The sequence below is a fragment of the Rhamphochromis longiceps genome, linkage group LG4 (assembly GCF_057381845.1).
Source record: "Rhamphochromis longiceps isolate RC_006_pf linkage group LG4, R_longiceps_female_GT1.1, whole genome shotgun sequence".
Classification (NCBI taxonomy): Eukaryota; Metazoa; Chordata; class Actinopteri; order Cichliformes; family Cichlidae; genus Rhamphochromis; species Rhamphochromis longiceps.
Genome location: NC_140560.1, coordinates 3,559,226 through 3,577,049, shown reverse-complemented (window position 1 = coordinate 3,577,049; position 17,824 = coordinate 3,559,226). Strand labels below are relative to the sequence as shown.

The 17,824-nt window shown below is 43.5% G+C and overlaps 2 protein-coding genes across 9 annotated transcripts in view; one reads left to right on the top strand and one right to left on the bottom strand.

The window, feature by feature from the left end:
* The window catches only part of LOC146670826 (uncharacterized), a 411,199-nt gene that overhangs the window by 209,157 nt on the left and 184,218 nt on the right, over positions 1–17,824 (bottom strand). The window lies entirely within an intron of this gene.
* The window catches only part of nfixb (nuclear factor I/Xb), a 142,709-nt gene that overhangs the window by 100,194 nt on the left and 24,691 nt on the right, over positions 1–17,824 (top strand). For 6 of the 8 annotated variants that reach the window (XM_085402927.1, XM_085402928.1, XM_085402930.1 and 3 more), the window contains 5 exons: positions 8,715–8,780; positions 10,595–10,669; positions 11,589–11,709; positions 12,439–12,569; positions 14,924–14,998. In XM_085402927.1, the coding sequence (XP_085259053.1) occupies positions 8,715–8,780; positions 10,595–10,669; positions 11,589–11,709; positions 12,439–12,569; positions 14,924–14,998 (468 nt within the window). The remainder of the gene's footprint in view (positions 1–8,714; positions 8,781–10,594; positions 10,670–11,588; positions 11,710–12,438; positions 12,570–14,923; positions 14,999–17,824) is intronic. The other 2 variants (XM_085402925.1, XM_085402933.1) reach the window with 1 other exon arrangement.

Sequence of the window (17,824 nt, the reverse complement as noted above, 5' to 3'; positions counted from 1 at the left end):
AGAGAATCGCGGGGAGCGCGCACATGCAAACACTCCCACGAAGCGATGCACGCACTGCACACGCGTGTTTTAATAAAAGAACGTCGTCTGCCTCCCACACTCTGCTGCTCAGCCTGTCAGTCACAGATGTTTACACGCTTATCTCCAACTGTGCCTCAACACGTGCGCTCCAGAAATCTTTGCACGTATACAATATCATAAACATATATAAGACACAATCTCACACGCAAAAGCCAACAAGTGAGGTATTTATAGTGTCACACCCACACATTCACACTTCAGCACTAGCAGCACTGAAACACATTTCACAATTAATCACATCGCCCCATGCTGCGCTGTCACATGGAGTTACATGCCAGACATTCAGAGATGCACTATTGTCACTTACACACTGAATGTGGGCACTAAGATTGATTTTATGTAGACTTGGAAAAATGTTTTTAATGTATCAAAAAGATGGGAAGTCGTAAGCGCACTAGCCTGTAAGAGGTATTTTGTGCACCGCCACATTGCCAGAGGAATTGCCAGAGCTGGAAGCTGCTGGTTTAATAGGTAGGGTGTGGATATGGAAGCCAAATAAACTTCCCAGGAAGGCGCCAAAAATAGCTGAAAGGAAAACCCATCCTGAAACAGCAAACCCCTGTGTTATTCTTTCAATTTCTAGAAACTCTGGCTTGATTTGTAAACAGAAACGTGCTGCTCCATTGACAGTAAATGAGCTGTCATTACAGTCGTATAATGCAGGGTAGTTTCACAAGGATGGAGGCGGCTTTTCATTATAAATCTATAAATCATTATAAATCAGTGACTGAGCACTTTCAGAATCTTTTTCCTTGATGCGTCAAATGTTGCATTTTTGTGACCTTTTTTTGTTTCTTGTGCTGTAAAGTCTGCCTTATTCCTATTTATTCTATTTATCCCCTTTGTATATTTTATTTATATTTGTCTCTGTATTTATATATGTGTGTGTGTGTATATATATATATATATATATATATATATATATATATATATATATATATATATATATATATAACAATTCTGTAACTGTAACTTCGGTCGTTGCTGTGCTTTTTGGAAGTCGAATTTCCCAGAGGAACCCACCCGAGGGATTAATAAAGTTCTATCTTATCTTATCTTATCTCTTATCTTATAGCGTCAAGGTTTAACATGTTTCCTGTGTGCCAAACACTCCTTTAAAAAAAGACAAGGCAGTAAAAGCACAGCACTCGAGTGGAAAACTCCGAAGTGCCGAAACCTGCAGTTCCCCTCTGTCCACATGAGGGTGGCTTCCAAAGCAAGTCAGTCCCCACAGACTCCCGTGTTACGACGTCCAACTTCAGGTATGAAATCAACACGGTGCGGAAAACAGATTTCATGTTTAAAGTTCCTTTTGACCTCTAACACCTGTACAGAGGTAAATCACCAATGTTGACTTGGGTGTAAAGTTGTGGCTTCTGTGATTGATTGACGAGCGGCTGCAGATGCAGGCAGCTGTAGCCTGCAGGTGTTTTCGACATCTCACCTTTGCTAATTGAATTCACTGGTACAAGAAATTAGTACTCCAGAGTAAAAACAGTTTCTCCTTTTCCATTAGTCTGTCACTTAGCATCAGCATGTTGAAGCTGTACAGCATTAGCTGATTCCTTAGCACTCTACTGTCTTGTTTAAATATGGTTGCTTCTGGCTCCACAACAACAGTCACATTAGCTACATCCACTTTTTTGACTCATAAATGGGCCACTTGTGCATTTTATCACTGCTTACAGGTCACATTGTCCTTAAACAGAAGATGTGGTAAAAGCACAGAGCTCAAGTTTATCTCTTTCATCAAGCAAACAACACATTTCTTTAGTAACTGGGACTTAATTGATACAACACTGGAGCACCGTAACCAGAGTTCATTCTATAAATGTAGAAACTTCCTTCTGCATGTAACATTTTAGAGATAAAGAGATTTCACATTGAGAGTCATTAAAAAGCGAAAGACTGGATTTGTTCAGGCTGTTCCAGATGTCCTAATAGCTCAGCAGGAAGAACCACAATGTTCTCACCGTCCCCTGTTATTATCCTGTTACACTAAACTGTACACTAATGAAACTAACTCCTATTAATTATCCAGAGAGCTTTTTGGTAAAAGTGGCATCCTCTCACACACTCACGCTTTTTCTGAACCGAAAGGTGGCCACAGTGAGCTGAGGTCACTCATGGGACAGATGACACTGTACCAGCGCAGCCAGCGTCCAATAAGAAGCCCCCGTGGCTTAAAAACCAGGCTCAACATGAGCTTTTCTAGTGGAAGATTGAAACACAAGGGGGGGGTGGGAGCAGCGCCGGGGCGATCAGGAGGCAGTGACTAGTATTCAGAAACTGGAAAACGAATCGGCCTATGAAAACGGAGGGGAGGGGGGGAGATGTGGAGAGGATGAAGGAGGTGGTGGAGGAGGAGAGGAAGAAAAAAAAGGAGGTTGAAATGAAGTCCAATAAAAGAGCCGAGTGAACATCTGTGTGGGATAGCCGTGGGGATTAGGAGGGTTTGGAACATTTTAAGCGCATTAAAGATTAAAAAAAAGGTCAGAATGTTTAGCAACACACCGATAAACCTCTTAAGCGAAACCCAATTGGGGAGGCAGTTCGGTTTCTTTATCCAGAGGCTGGTGGATGGGGAGTGCGGGTGGAGAGAGGGGTTGAGGCTGCGCAGCTACGCTTGTATATGTATATGTCAGTCAGTGCAGTCGTGCTTTCTGCTTTACTTCAGTCTTCCATTTGCAGGCAGCCGTACCTTTGTGCAGTCTCCGTTGTATTTAGTGTTTCTTTGTGTAGATCTGTGTTTTATCCGTTGCGGTCCAGTCAAGGCCTCGCTGAGAGCAGATCCTTTGCTGAACTCTGGAGGGAATGATGGGGTTTGTATGTACCAGCAGGCCTGAACTCTGAAGAGTGAAAGAGAGAGACATCCAGAAAAAAAGGAGGCAGAGGAAGCTGAGGTGGAGCGAGGGGGGTTACAGTGTGAGAGTGAAAGGCAGCAGCGAGACGGAGATCAAGGAGGGAGAACAGTGGTAGACTTGTCCACAGACTTCTGCAGTAGTCAGAGGAAGAGGCCCCTATCATTTGACTGTGAACTGAACCATGTCAGGGGAACTATCCTTAAATGACACGCAGAGGGTGGAGACAGAGGAAGTCAAAGGATCTCAGGCTGCAGCTACATCCACAGATTCGACTGTGGATTAGAATTTCTCACTTTTACTCTCAAAATTCGTTCCAGCTTCATTTAAATGAAACACTTTAAAGATTTAAATCTGTATTTTTAAGGTATTTAAAGGGAAGCAGCGTAGTATTGAATTTTCATTACCAGCATGGTGGACTTTCAAGGCTGGAGCTCCGCCTCCTCAGTTTTCCACAATGCAGCTTCATAGCATCGCTTTGTTAAACCCTCTTTGCGCACCTGTACTCGTGCTTTTCTGTGTTTCTTTAATTGCATTTGCAACGAATTATTGTCGGTTTAACGTGAACGTGTGAAGACAGACGTGCTTTGTTAGGTATGATCGCTAAGCTAACGGCTTTTTATGATCAGTCTCTGCTAAGAAGTAGCATGTAGAGTTATTCTCGGTACATCTGTAGCTGTGTTTTTGTGTTAATCTGGTTATTTCTTTCTACAGATTTGGTATTTTAGTGCAGGCAGTCACAAAGACAGCTGAGTGAAGGCCCCGAAAAGCATCTGATTCTCATAAATAGATAAACAGGATGATAATACTGACTATTACAATAACTTGCTTATGGAAATATTTGCAATCGCCTTCGAGTTTAACATCCAAAGGACGTTATATTTTATCTCTAGTGCTGGACTGGTGATGGTAGCTTTATAGTCTCTCATCAGTCTGCAAAATCCCCCTCACTTAGTGCACATTAGATTACAGAGGGCCTGTTTGCTCACGTGTGCTTGTGATGCACAAACAAACACTCTAAGCCATTCTGTAAATTAGCAAAAAGTGTGCAGCGTGCGCTCGTATATGAATATGCACGTCGTAAATGAGTCCATTAGCGCTGGCAGTGGCTGCCTGCGCACTAAGAGGGGAGCACGTCTATGTGATTTTACATTCAAGTGTCACTTAATGATTCCAGATTGCGTAATTGTGTATCCGTGCGTGGTGTCGTTTTGTTTTTACGTGTATGATGAATGGAGCGATTGTGCAAGTGTGGTTTCTGAGTGTGTGTACATTAGCCTGGGTGTGAGTTCATCTGCGTCTGCAGTGTGACAAATGTATAGCCAGTGTTAACTTTTACATAGACTCTACTGGAGTACATTAGCAATAATTGTACTGTATGTTGAGCAGGAAACAAAGTGAAATGTGTGTGTGCATGTTGGTGATTAGAGCGATAGCATGGTGTATTAGATGGCCTGTGTGTGTGTGTGTTATCTCTAGCGGGGTGTGTGCAGGGGGCCTTGGGGCGACTGTGTGCAGGAGATAAGGGTGATTCATCTGTGTTTGAATGTTGTGTTTTTGTGTGTGTGAGAGCATGTTTGTGCTTTGGAGGCATGTGCATCCATGTTTGGAGTGTGCACATCCGAGCACTTGAACCAACACGTTAATAAAAGCGGTCACATGTGCTCCTCTGCGTGTTATAGGTGTGGGCACACACAAATGTTGCAGTGGGGATGGGAGGCCTGCTGGCAGTGATTTCTCCCTGCACGGTGGTCTTATATGACTGTATAATAATACACAACTGCTATTGTTTACCAGGAGCGTAGAGCGTCTTCTTTCTTTAAGGGCATCACACCCCCTCCTTACTGTACTCCTGTAGAGGCACCTTTGGGCACCTATTGTGCACCCACACAATGTATGTAAATATAGATGCATGCTTGTCACCGTGCCACGGATTACACTCCATCCATACACGTGCACATTTAAGAATGAAAGCACATAAAACATACAAGCACATACATATTGTGAAGTGCGTTCGTGCGTTAAATTAATATCAGACAAAGACATTTTTGCTTTATTGAACTAAGCAGAGCATGGGAATGACACATAATTATGCAAATACACAAACGGGAAATTAGGCAAGAATCAAATTGAACCAAAACTTAGTGAGACATGAACGTTTTTTTCCATAACGTCTTACAGAGTGGGATTGTTTTTTATAGCTGCTTTACACAACAATCAAGAATGCCACTAGATCCAGGATATTAACCTGCTAGTATCTCTGTGTGTACCGTAAACATAAGAAATGTTAGCAAACCTGGCATAAAATATATATTCATACATTATTTTTAGATCTTTATTTCCCGCGTTATGTAACTGGAGGCCGAAACGCTGCTAAAATCCTCTGGCTGACTAAAATATTACACTTTTAAAAAGTTTATTTTGGCTGTATCTACTTAGCTGTTAGATAATATTAGCCATGTGCTAAAAGCTGCTGTATGTTATCCAAATCCTCCTGAATGATCCACATTCCAGTGTAACACTGACTTTGGCTTATAGAAATATAGTAGCACAAACCTCATATTTGATTTATTAGTGACAGCGCGAATGCTACATCTGTCAGTGTTTTCCTGTAGTTCATCTTGCTCACGTCTCCTAAAGTGCTCATTTCTTTTGTTCAGAAGTTAATTAAACACTAAACACATTTTTTGTCTTATCCATACTTTGTTTACTGTGGCCCGAAACAGTTAATGACTTAGCAAAGTTGTAGCCTTCAAGCAAACTCCAGTAGTGCAAAAGTGCGTTACAATAAACCAGCTGAGGACGTCCGGCCTGCTTAGGTATACTACGGTAGGCACTCTACATGTCTGTGTTTATTATGTCACAGAATGCAAAGCATGCCTGACTATGGGATGGCATTTAGCTCAAACTTGCAGCGCACAGCTGGTCGTTGGGTCAGATTAATTTGATTATTAAAAGCTCTGAGGTTTGCACCTCCTCCAAAGGGCGTTTGCTTTGGTCCGAATCAGAGTACGATGACTACGTTCATGTTGGCAGAAACAACCTGCACCAAGGGAGGAAAAAAACAGGGGTCAGCTCAAATGGGCTAAACAGTGAAGTTGTGAAAACATCCTTGGTTATGGGTTCCTTAGTCTGTTGGTAGGGCGTCCAACCACACATGTGCTATCAGTCACTTTGCAGCTTTTTGCTAGCAGAGAGAATTGACAGTTATTTTTCTCTCCGATGTGGGCACGTGGTCTTAAAGGAGTCTGTCAAACAACATTTTTCTTCATTTTCCAACTTTCAGCCTTGAATACAATTCCTTTTATTATAATTCTTTTATTCATGTAGCGCCAATTCACAAAAAACAGTCAGTTCAAGGTGCACAAACATGGTACAATGTTAGAAAGAAACCCTAATAATCACATGACCCCCTATGAGCAAGCACTTGGTGACAGTGGGAAGGAAAAACTCCCTTTTGACAGGAAGAAACCTCCTGGTGCAAATGAAGCACAGTGATAGGATAACCTTGGTTCATTTGCTAACTGTTGTTAAACATTGCACAAGTTTTAAGGATAGAAAGCCACCCTTCATTTGCTGGAAACCCTCAAAATCAGTTTAAAGTTTGAGAACTTGTATTGTAGTTGCAATCACTTCATTTACATTTGAAATTCGGTGTATATGTCGCTGTGATTTAACAAGAGAAACAGGAAAGTTCTCAAAGCCGAGCCTGGAGAGTTAAACAGAAGAACTCCTGATACAGTAAAGCAGGCGTGTGACAGAGTGGCTGTGCGGCCACCGCTCTGCGTTGTGCCAAGAGATACTTAAACAAAACAACACATTGAGCGCATGCCAGGAAGCTATATTATTATCTTCATTCGAACTAATTGCCAGGCCAAACAGCGACACATATGCACACACAGGCTTCAACAACCACTCATCATTAGGGACTGTGGTGTGCCATCCACGTTGTCATGACAACAAGGCAGTGAATTTTGGCTTGGATGCTGTCACACAGGGCAAGAGATTTTTCTGAGGCACGCGGGTTTCAGAGGTTTTGACTGTTTGCTGAGGGTTTGTCGGGATGAGCGCTGCAGCGATGAGAAAGGCCTCAGGCTTCCTCCAAACATCGCCTCGTTTACCTTGGAGGACTCTCTTTGTGTTGCCCTTTGCACACTTCCTGTCGCTTTACGAGTGCGTCTGATATTTGTGATCAGCTGTCGAACTCTAACGGCCTATTAGCGTAGGCGACAGGATACTCACAGGATTGTAAACAAGCGTCCCTTTACTCCATCAGCGTCGCACGTCCTCCGTAGTTCTTTTTATCTTTAAGACCACTGGGGCTGTGTTTGAGAGTGAGTGTGCTTTGCAAGCATGTGTGTCTATTTCTGTGTGTGTGTGGGTGTGCCGTCAGCTAGCAGGAATGCATGGGTACCGCCAAAGCTAAGATGGCTGCCAAGCGCTAAGATGGCTGCCAGGATTCCACAGAGCGACAGCGCGCAAGAGAGAAAGAGACAAAACCAATGTGAGAGGAACTGAGGGAGAAAGACCTGAAGATGGACTCTTGTGCAGAATGAAGGACGAGTGTTGCGAGAAGGAAAGAAAAGAAGCTCTTCCTCGTGTTTCCCTCTTCCCAGAGCGATGAGGTGCTTTGGGTTTCTTTTTGTTTTCCTGCTTTTGGCACGCGACCGACAGGGTGAATAGTGCACCAGTTTGCTGGCACGTAACGCAACACTGCCACCCAAGATTAGGACACTGATTTGGGTTTAGAAGATGTTGAGATTGGGGGGCCTAGTAGTGGCTGCAAGGGGGCCACGTTTTGGATTGGGAGTCTTGGCCCAAGACGCCCTTAAAGGCTAAGTGCTTTGGAGTAATTGGCCTGAATGGTATATATGATACAACCATAAAACTCCACAAGGGTGCATTACACATCCGAAGAAGAATGGCAGCCAGCGAGCCAAAGAAAAGCAGCTGAAGCAGACGACTCTCTGAGCGCCTTCGTGTCCCTATAGATGGAAGCAATGCAGGAGATGCAATCCAGACAAAGTGCACATTTGACTAGTCAGCGTGGGCTGTTGAGGTGACACATCTGTCACTTTACCTAACTTTTTTACCTAGTGTTTGTAGCTGTGTGCACATGCAAACATTCAAGCGCCGAAAAGTTAGGTACACAAAGAGAGAAAAGATTTTTTAAGGTGATTCAACTCCAAATGATGCATTTCTAAAAGTTCTTGGGACCATTAGCACTCTGCCCAACATGAATGGTGAGTTTGAGTAATTGCAAGAAACAAAGATACAAAAACAGTTGAGTTATACACAGCAGTACCCAGAATACAGGAACGCACACGTTCAAAACCGCGACTCAGAAGCAGAGGTTTGTTTCTTAGGAACACTTGAGCCAGTTTACACTGTATTCAGATTCTATATTTTAGAAGGTCTTTCAAAAAAATGGCAAAGACGGTGCATCAATACCCAGAAATTACACGTACGCTGAGTTAATTGTTGGCATTAAAAATGTTTTGGGGGATTTGTAGCACTTTACCAAACATACACTAAGGCTGTGAGTACGATAATGACCAGATAAGAATCTACTAACGGTACTCTGAGCCTCGACCGAGTGCAAATATCTGCCTTTTTAATCTCAACACGTCTGTCCGTTGTCAGTGAAAAGAGTTTACCATATAGTTTCTCAGGAGACTCCTCTGTTCTTTACCTGCCCCCTCACCTTGGTCAGTGTCCAGACATCTGTCCACCTGACTCACCATCTTTCTTTCTTTTTCTCTCTCTCTGCAGAACAATCAGGACAATCAGACAACTCAAACCAGCAAGGAGACACAGATGTGAAGCCCCCACCAAACGGTAGGTTTACAAGTGCACGTTCCATTAATCTCACTCTACATGTGCAATTATTAAAAAAACATACCTGTGCCTGCACGCAGTCACACCTATACAGTCATGCATGCACATGTATGTGCATTAGCCCTACACGCGGGCCTCTGTGCCTGTGCAAGTGCGTCCCAGCAGAGTTGGATCTAAGTTTATTATGGTAAGGCGAGCTGATGGTGCTGTAGCGTGGGGGCTGTGCTGGGTTTGTGGCAGGCCGCTCATAAATCACACTGACGTTATTGGAAGATGGGAACCACATGGCCGCTGCCGAAGCTGAGCGCTGACCTCATGCGCTCTCCCCGCTGTGGTTAACCCCGGGCAGGGATGGAGTGAAGGAGCGAGAGGAGAAGAAATAAGGAGGGCTGAAAAGAACTGAATGAAAGAATGAGAGGCGAAGGGAGAAGGCGTGGGGGGGAGTGATGGACAGACAGAGGGAAGGGGGAGAGAAGGGTGTGGATTTAAAATGGATTCGGCCCCGGAGCCATAAAGCGATCCGCTTTACACACAGCGTAATACGACATGGACAACATAGTGTCGCATACTTAAACTTTACTTGGGGAACAGAAGTTCAGAATGCAGCACATTTAATTTGTTTGTACCATTTTCACCTGTGACGGTGTGTTTCGTGTGTAGACATTTCACTTACCTCGCTGTTTACATTCAGTTTAAATAAAATAAGAATCAAAGATCAGGTGAGTTCACTAAGCTTCATAAAAGCCTTTTTTAAAGACTTTTATGAAGCTCCTTATGTGAAAACAAGGTTCTTACCTGTTGTCAGCTGATACCAGAACATTATCAGTCATCAGGTTTCTAGACACCTGACAAATATCAGTCCAGTTTATTATGTTAGCTGCAAATTTATCTGCACGTTCTGCTGTCTGGCTCGTTGCTAGCTTAAAGTGATTTTGCATCTTACAGTATTTTGTTTCTTTTGTTTGTTTTTCTCTTTTTAGGCCTTTGTGCTCAAAATCAAGAGTTGATGGCTAAAATGTTAGATTTAAGATTTAGGCCAAGGGTCAGCATATTGGTCAATCATCAGGCAGCAAGCGTCGAGGGTTTGTTGTAGCTCATTTGAAGTCGAGTATTGTTCATACGTGTTATTGTCGATAAAAGCGACACGGTGCTGGAAACTAACACAGCTGACAAGCAGTCAGATGATCGTAACGTTGAAACTAAGAACTGTTAAGAAAATGTTCCACTGACAAAACCCATCACAGGCTACAGCGCAGTGTAGTCGACTGAGAAGAAATGATGACTGTAGTTGTGAAACTTCAACACAAGTTATAATCAAGGTTTTGGTTACAGTCTCAACAGACTGAAAGGACAGATGTGCGAGGACGTGTGTATATCAGTGTTCCAGTACCTCTTATTAAACATGTGCACTTTATTATGCGTGCGCATGATATATACATGAAGATCGCAATGCACAGCGCATCATCCATTACATAGCTGTCTGTGTGGAGATTACAGCCGCTTGTTGGATCTGATTGGTTGTGTATGTTGGACTGTCAACAGTCAAGAAAGTGAACACGTCCAAACCAAAGGCCTGTTGTACCTTAAAGAAAACACATGGGCCCAGTGGATGACACCAGCAGTGTGTCAGGCCTTTCCACACGTGTTTTTCAGCCTCTTTCTGAGTGTGTGTGTGTGTGTGTGTGTGTGTGTGTGTGTGTGTGTGTGTGTGTGTGTGTGTGTGTGTGTGTGTGTGTGTGTGTGTGTGTGTGTGTGTGTGTGTGTGTGTGCATTCAGAGTGTAACTCACAAATGTCTCTTTCTCCCTTTAACCAGGCAACTTGAGTTTCCAGGACTGCTTTGTTACTTCGGGTGTGTGGAACGTAGCCGAGCTGGTCCGTGTGTCGCAGAGTGAGTCAACCACTGTCACCTCTCATTCTTAGTATATAGTTACTTATGTTATTATAAGTATATTACTCTATAACCTATTATAACTAGTAGTTTTGAGTAGCTGGATTGATTTGCATAATTATATCACTCGTACATTAACCTGCTAAGATCCGAACGTGCATTTTGAATTCCTCTTTGCTATCTGGCTCGATGGTGTTTGATAGAACGCTAAAAGTCACATTTGAGTAATGATGTGCAAAACTGAACACAGCAGCATTTTCCTGAGTACACAAACAAAATGAGAAACAACAAATTTTGAAAGAGCAAAATTTAGTATTGCGGTCTAGACCAGCCGCCCCCGGGCCACGCACCAGGACCAGTCCGTGGGTCGTTTGGTGCCGGGCCCGAGAGTTGAGGCTCGAGTGTGAAATTTATGGTCTTCAGGGTTTTATCATTATTTTGTTATCATGTTTATCATTAACTCAGTGTCCTGTGTGTCATGAATAAATCTTTTTTTTGTGGTAGCTCTACTGGTTTTATTTTGTTGTATTTATCTGCGACACCTTAAAGGTCAGACATAAAGCGGTCTGTGGTTGGGGAAACGTAAAGGTTGGGGACCGCTGGTCCAGACAACCCAAAATGTGATGTTCCCATATGTGGACACCAGGTCCTACGAGGTTGAATAGAAGTTTAGCAAAGTCCTGTAAACATAATCGTGTCAGTGTCTCCAAAAATGGACTAGTAAGGCTATAGAGACTTTGAAATGAGTACATTTGTAGTGCTACTGAAACGTCAGAGTTATCAGGAATCATCTTCTGCGAAGCTTAAACAAAGAACTGTTTCTGCAGTCGACGGCTCTCTCACACTTTCAGCTTTTAATTCTAGTTTTTTTCTATGATGTGTCTCTTTTCTCTCGTTTTCTCTGTGTGCATCCCCTCAGCCCCTGTGGCTACAGCGACAGGCCCCAACTTCTCTCTGGCTGACCTGGACAGCCCCGGCTATTACAACATCAACCAGGTGACCCTGGGGCGGCGCTCGATCACCTCCACCCCCTCCACCAGGTACACACGAAGCACTCGAAACGCTCCTTCTAAATCTAATTCTGCCACTTGCTATTCTTCATTCTCCAACCTCTGTACTGTGTTTCCTAATGCTTAGCCTGCTCTGCTTTTTGATCGTGATCTTTCTCTCTCCTTCCTCGTCACTAACCCTCCTCGTCCCCACTCATATTTCCCACCGATCTGTCTGTCACCCGTTCCTTGTTTGTGTCTGTTTCCCTCTCCTCTGCCGTCCTCTCCCGCTCATCTTACGCTGCAGGACTGAAATGGAGCTTTATGCAAGTCTCCCACGGAGGTAGTTACACTCATTACAGAATATCTCCCCTTTTATTTTATTGGTCACAGATGTATGTGTTTGTAGGAATGTGCAAACACACACAAAAATAGGCTCCGACATCACCAGGCACACTTTCTGCTTGCAGTTTCTAGCGCGCGGCTGCTTTGAGCCGGCGTGGACACAGCATGTTGTTAAAATTCTGGCCTCGTGTTTGTTTGTCTCCAATTATGCTGCTTTGTCCCTTAAGACTGTAACATAATATGAAAACAAAATGTAGATAACTGAAGAGAAAAGGTGACTTTGTTTCATTTCCCTTGATTTAAGATGATATGACATTTATCAGTGTCCCCTGTACTAATTAGTTGTGCCTATTTATTTTAGTGGGAAACCCTGGCCTGCTTCAGATTGCTCTCATAATGAATCCCTTTTACTAATCTTTCTCCTTCCTCTCCCAGCTCCAACAAGCGCAAGTCCATTGACGACAGTGAGATGGAGAGCCCAGTGGATGATGTCTTCTACTCGGGCCGTTCCCCAGCGGCTGGCAGCAGCTCTCAGTCCAGCGGCTGGCCTAATGATGTGGATGCAGGTAGTCCCGCTGCAACTGCTGCATCAGATTTTGCACGCAATCCAGAAACTGTGCTGAGGTCCACATCAATTCAGAGGCAAACTTTAAACACTGGCTTCACCTTGAATCGTAAAGCCTTAAAAAAACAATTTGACATTTGGGGAAATACGTTTAGCTTCTGTAGTTTGATACTATTGTAATGTCTGTAGAGTAAACAAGAAGCAAGCACCAGCTGGTCAGCTTAGCGTAACTTTAAAAGAGGGAAACAAGCAGTCTGGTTTCAGCAAAAGGTCTCATTGCTAGCTGAGGTCATCAAAATGAGCATTATTATCTGATGTTATCTAGGCCTTGGTGCAGCGCCCAGTTCGTTCACATTATGAGGCAAGCCGCCTTTCTCCTGATTTATAAACAGAAGGTTTGGGCACTGACTTCGTTATTTGAGACAGCCATGTTTAATATGATCGTCTCCTCCTGTAACAGTGCATATGTGACAAAGCCCAAACTAGCCCCTCCACTTCCTGCTGTGTTTTGCTCATACTTACTGTGCAGCTATTAGAATGGTAACGCTCTAAATAACTCTCAGCAACGAGGCAAAAAGATGTATTTCCCACAAATGTCCCACAAATATTAAATTCCTGACTTGACATGGACCAGAAGCTAAAGCTAATTATGTTTCACCATCATACCCGCTTGCATCTATTTTGACTCTTCAATACTCGACCCCCCCTCATCATCCCCACTTGCACCATCTTTCATTTTCAACTTCTAATCCTCTTATATGCCATACCTAAATGGACCCCCCACCAAAGCATCATTTCTCACATACAGCAGGGACTTAAAGAGCCAGTAAAAAACACATTTTCTCAGTTACTCTAAACAGTTTGTAGAGATTCGGGGGAATTTGCAGAAATTTCAAGGTCTTTTATTTCCATCGCTGGAAATTCTGCCATCATCTAATGCTTAATGCATTTGAAAATTGTGTTTGGAAATAGGAAAAATGTCTTTCCAGTACCAGTTCTTCAAAACAAACAAGGTTTATGTACATCACACCACTGTTGTGATGGGATACAGAAAGAAAGCTGATCCTGAAGCTATTGGATAAAAGACAGAAAAAACCTTTTTGTTCTGGCTGAACTGCCCCTTCAATCAGACCACAAACTGAGGATAGCCTGCTGTCTAGTGTTTGTTGTCTGACTGTGAGAATAGCTGCAGAGATGGACACATTTAGTTTTTACGGCATTAGAGCTAACATCTATTAAGCTCACCTCCAGGACTGAGTGCACGTGTGTGCGAGTGTCATGCATTAGACTGCGAAACACAAACATCATCTGCTAAATGTTTAGCAACTTTGTTTTATCAAGTGGGTGTAACCGAGTCCTTTACAAATCTAACTTAAAGTAAACCCACTGTAATGACTGTAATGTTGCATGTGGTGTTCCTTAGGAGTACTTTGAGATTTTGGGAAATACAGCAATTTACATTATTGCACAGCAAAGAGGAAGCTGTGCTAGCAGCCAGTTAGCTAATGCAGTGCAGAGACTAATTGGTCATGTGACTGATGGGCTACTGTCACGTGACACCATTGTGTTTCTTGCTTCAGTTTATCTCGAGGTTATTAAATGAGAATAAGTGTTTGTTCTTTGTTTTGTGATAGGCTAACTGGCTTGTAAAGGGCCATGAGGGCAAATTGCTCTTCTCTCTGTTTTTGTTTCTTTATATTCATTTGTGAATCTCAGAGCTGTTGGTTGACTAGAGCCGAGCTAGCTGTTCTTTTATCTATTTATTTTTTACTGAGACAACATTAAGCTAACCAGGAGCTGGCTGCTTCAATGCTGACTTATAATACAGACATCAGAAGGCCACCAGTTTTATCATCCATCAGTATTTTGCTTATTTCCCAAAATGTTGAATTTCTAATTTTTGAGTATTCTCCAGATACCTAAAAGTTATACCAAAATCCTGAGCGGCACTACTCCAACCACCCATTCACATGCTGAAGTCATAGCCACTCACTCTTTGGGTAACCGCACTGTTAACCATCATGATGGTGATCACGTCAAATGTATTTTCAATAGACTTAACATATATCTCTTGGGTGTCGTATTTGGCTTTGGGGATTTTGTTAAATTGCTAAATTTTCATGTATTCTCCGTCCCTCCCACTCACATGCTGCCATTTTAATACTGCCAACAGTAATGATGTAACTATTTTATAGACACTTGCTGCACTCTATAACATTAAAATCCCCTATTGCCTATTATTTAACCAGCCCTGTTTCTCTCTCTCTCATTCTTTCCATCTCTTTCGATGTCTCTTTTTCTCTCCTCCCCTCTTCCATTGTTAACTCTTCCCTTCTCCCCTGTTTGGCCTTTCAGTGCAGCACCATTTGGCCAGTGTGCAGGAGAGGAAGATTAAGCATGAGAGCGATGGAGTGCAGTTTCCTTACCATGGTTAGAACAACATTAAACATTATACTGTGTTCATGTATACATGCTCTACCTCCGCTCACACCACCCTCAGCTTGTGTACATCTCTTTCTGTCCTTTCTTCAAATCTGTGAGCTCTCAGAGCGAATCTGGGTTATTTTTCATTTGTCCCTCTCTTCTCTTCTCTTCATCCCTCTGTTTGTGTCCTGTTCTCTGGCTATGCTGCTGCTGGGTGGGGTTGTGTTTCTACCAGATGTCTGCTGTTGTCCATTGTGGGTTCACCAAAGCCTTTTGGTAGCCCAGTAGCTCCATAACATCTTCCGCCTGTCTGCCTTAAAGATGTAAATCTGTGAAAGAAATGTGATGTCTAGGAGGATAAAGACGTCTCTGTGGCATTGAGAACATGTCTGAATGCTCTTATACTGATGTAAACCCTAGTCTACATATGCAATTAGGTGCATTATCATATCTGAAAAACCACAGACTGCAAACCGAGTTTGCGAGGTGGTATGAGTTTGTCAGCGGCGTTCAGCTGAGTGCCTTGGGTGTTGTAATTTTGTTGTTGAGCCCGGAGAGAGAAAGCGAGCACTGAAAGACACAAAGAAGGAGGAGCGGGGTGTGTGAATGGGGGTTTGCTGCTTCGTCCTGCCGGTTGTTTAGACAGAGCTGTTGAGTGGCGTCCCACCTGCTGTAGGCCTGACTCAACCATCTCTGAAAGACAGCGCAGGAAAAACAACATACGACCCAAACAAACAAGACTAAAGGCACTCAGGTGTGTCATCAATGCACAAGGCGCCTTCTGTCTGCGAGACATGCTTACTCACTAACGCGCACATTTACAAATGACATGCAGACACATGCGTACGCGCACAGAAAACTAAATTTAAGCGCCTTCTCTGATTTACATTCACACACACATAAGCACGCTCCCCAATCTGGAGAGGAGCAGCGTTCCGGTCCAGATGGCGCCTCCATGTGTCTACAGCGAAGGGAGCTACTGGGTTACAGCAGACATCTGTTCTGGTGATGGTGGTGGTGGTGTTGGGAGTGAGAGATGTGGAGAGGAGAAGAGGGGCGGAGGACAGGGGGAGGGGGGTGGGGGGAAGGAAAGGGGAGAGTCTCCGCCTCTGCGTGCTCAGAAGGTGATTCTCTACCTGAATGAAAAGCTCTGAGGCATAGCAGGTGATCATGTAATTCATCATTAAGTCCGCTGTCTCCCGCTCAGCTCTGCTCCGCTCTCTCCTTCTGCCTGCTTGCTGCTGCTGCTCAGTGGTGGGAAAGCCCACTATCAGCCTTTCAGTAAGGGAAGGAGGGGGTGGGTTTCCCGTGTATTTGTGATTTTGACAGAGATTACAAGCTAATTATCTGGGCATTAAATCGTCATGTGTGTGGCTGTCTTGCGGAGGTGTCCTTGCGCTGAATCTTAGTGTTTACGAGCACTAATGTTGCGCGTGGCAGCGAGTATAATGAGGTGCTTTGCTCTGCTGATGTACACTGTTGTTCCTCGCTTACCTGAACGAGGAGTGCACGAGATCTGTCGTCTCTCTGTTGTGCGCGCACACATGCTAGTGGACCAGTTCTGTGACAGTTAGGGGGTTTGTGTGGTCGCCAGCTTGTTAGCATGGCAAGACTACAGGGTCATGGGAGCAATTGGCTGCCAGTCTGTTAGCGCAGCGTGCCAGGAGCAGGACACAGAAATAACGTAGAACAAACAACTGTGTATGTGTGCGTGCGTGCATATGTGCAGACACACACGCGCTCTCTCACGCACAGATTAAGAGAGAGATCAGAGTAACTTCTGTTAGCTTTATCAGACAAAGCTTTCATTGGGCATCTGGGCCTCATTTGCTGCTCCTCACTGAGAAGCCGCATAGATAGATATTTCAGCAAGATAGCGACTAATTAGGGAATATCACAGAGACTAAAAACAATATGTATAATTTAAGGCTGTTTGTGCATAATAAGCTGGTTATAATTAAAGTTGGGATGTGGCAGCACAGAGTCTTGCCTATACGTCCAACAGAGGAACTGCAGCCAAACAGGCTTTGCTGCAGGGACGCATTGAATACACAGCATGTTTACATTCAGTCTCTGTGGCTTTAACACCATTTAAATTATGTCTTTTCATGTGTGTGTGTGTGTGGGGAGAAAGTTGAAGAACTCAGAAGTTACAAATTCATTTTATAAAATTAGCTAAACCAATGCAGAACCAGAGAAATGAACATTTTCTAAGACTTCCAGCCAAAGACTAGAGCTGATCTACAGAGAGCCATCCCTGTTTAACCCGTTCAGCTGAACATGGCTGCAGATAACCTGTGAAGAGACAGAGCCCTGCTAAAACCATTATTTAAACTTGCATCTACACAAAAATGCCCACAAGTATCAGATATTAGTCAAAATTAGGCATATCATGTCCTTTTATTTCCATTACGTTGAAACCAATCGTGATGGGAGACGTTTTCAAAGGATAATAAAAATGAAAATTACATCAAAACAGAAACGCTGCTGTTTGTGGTGGTCAGCTGCTTTCAGGTTGCTGCTGCAAGAAATCCTGCGCAGCTGCTCATTTGATGTGTGAAATAAAAAAGACACATGCTCACGGTGCTACGACAGTGACATCTCTGATACTCCCAAATAGTATTTTATTACAATTTAAACCCTCAAATAAAAAAAATCTGAACATGGAGCCGTATCTGTGGTCTCGACTCCTTCAAAGATACTCCAGAGCCTGATTGATTCTGCACGTCTCCTGAGCACCGCTCATCATTGGGTACATCCTTACGTACTACTCCTTGAGATTTGCCACAAAACTAAAACCATCTGCCTAACATGTCAAACAGCTCTGACCTG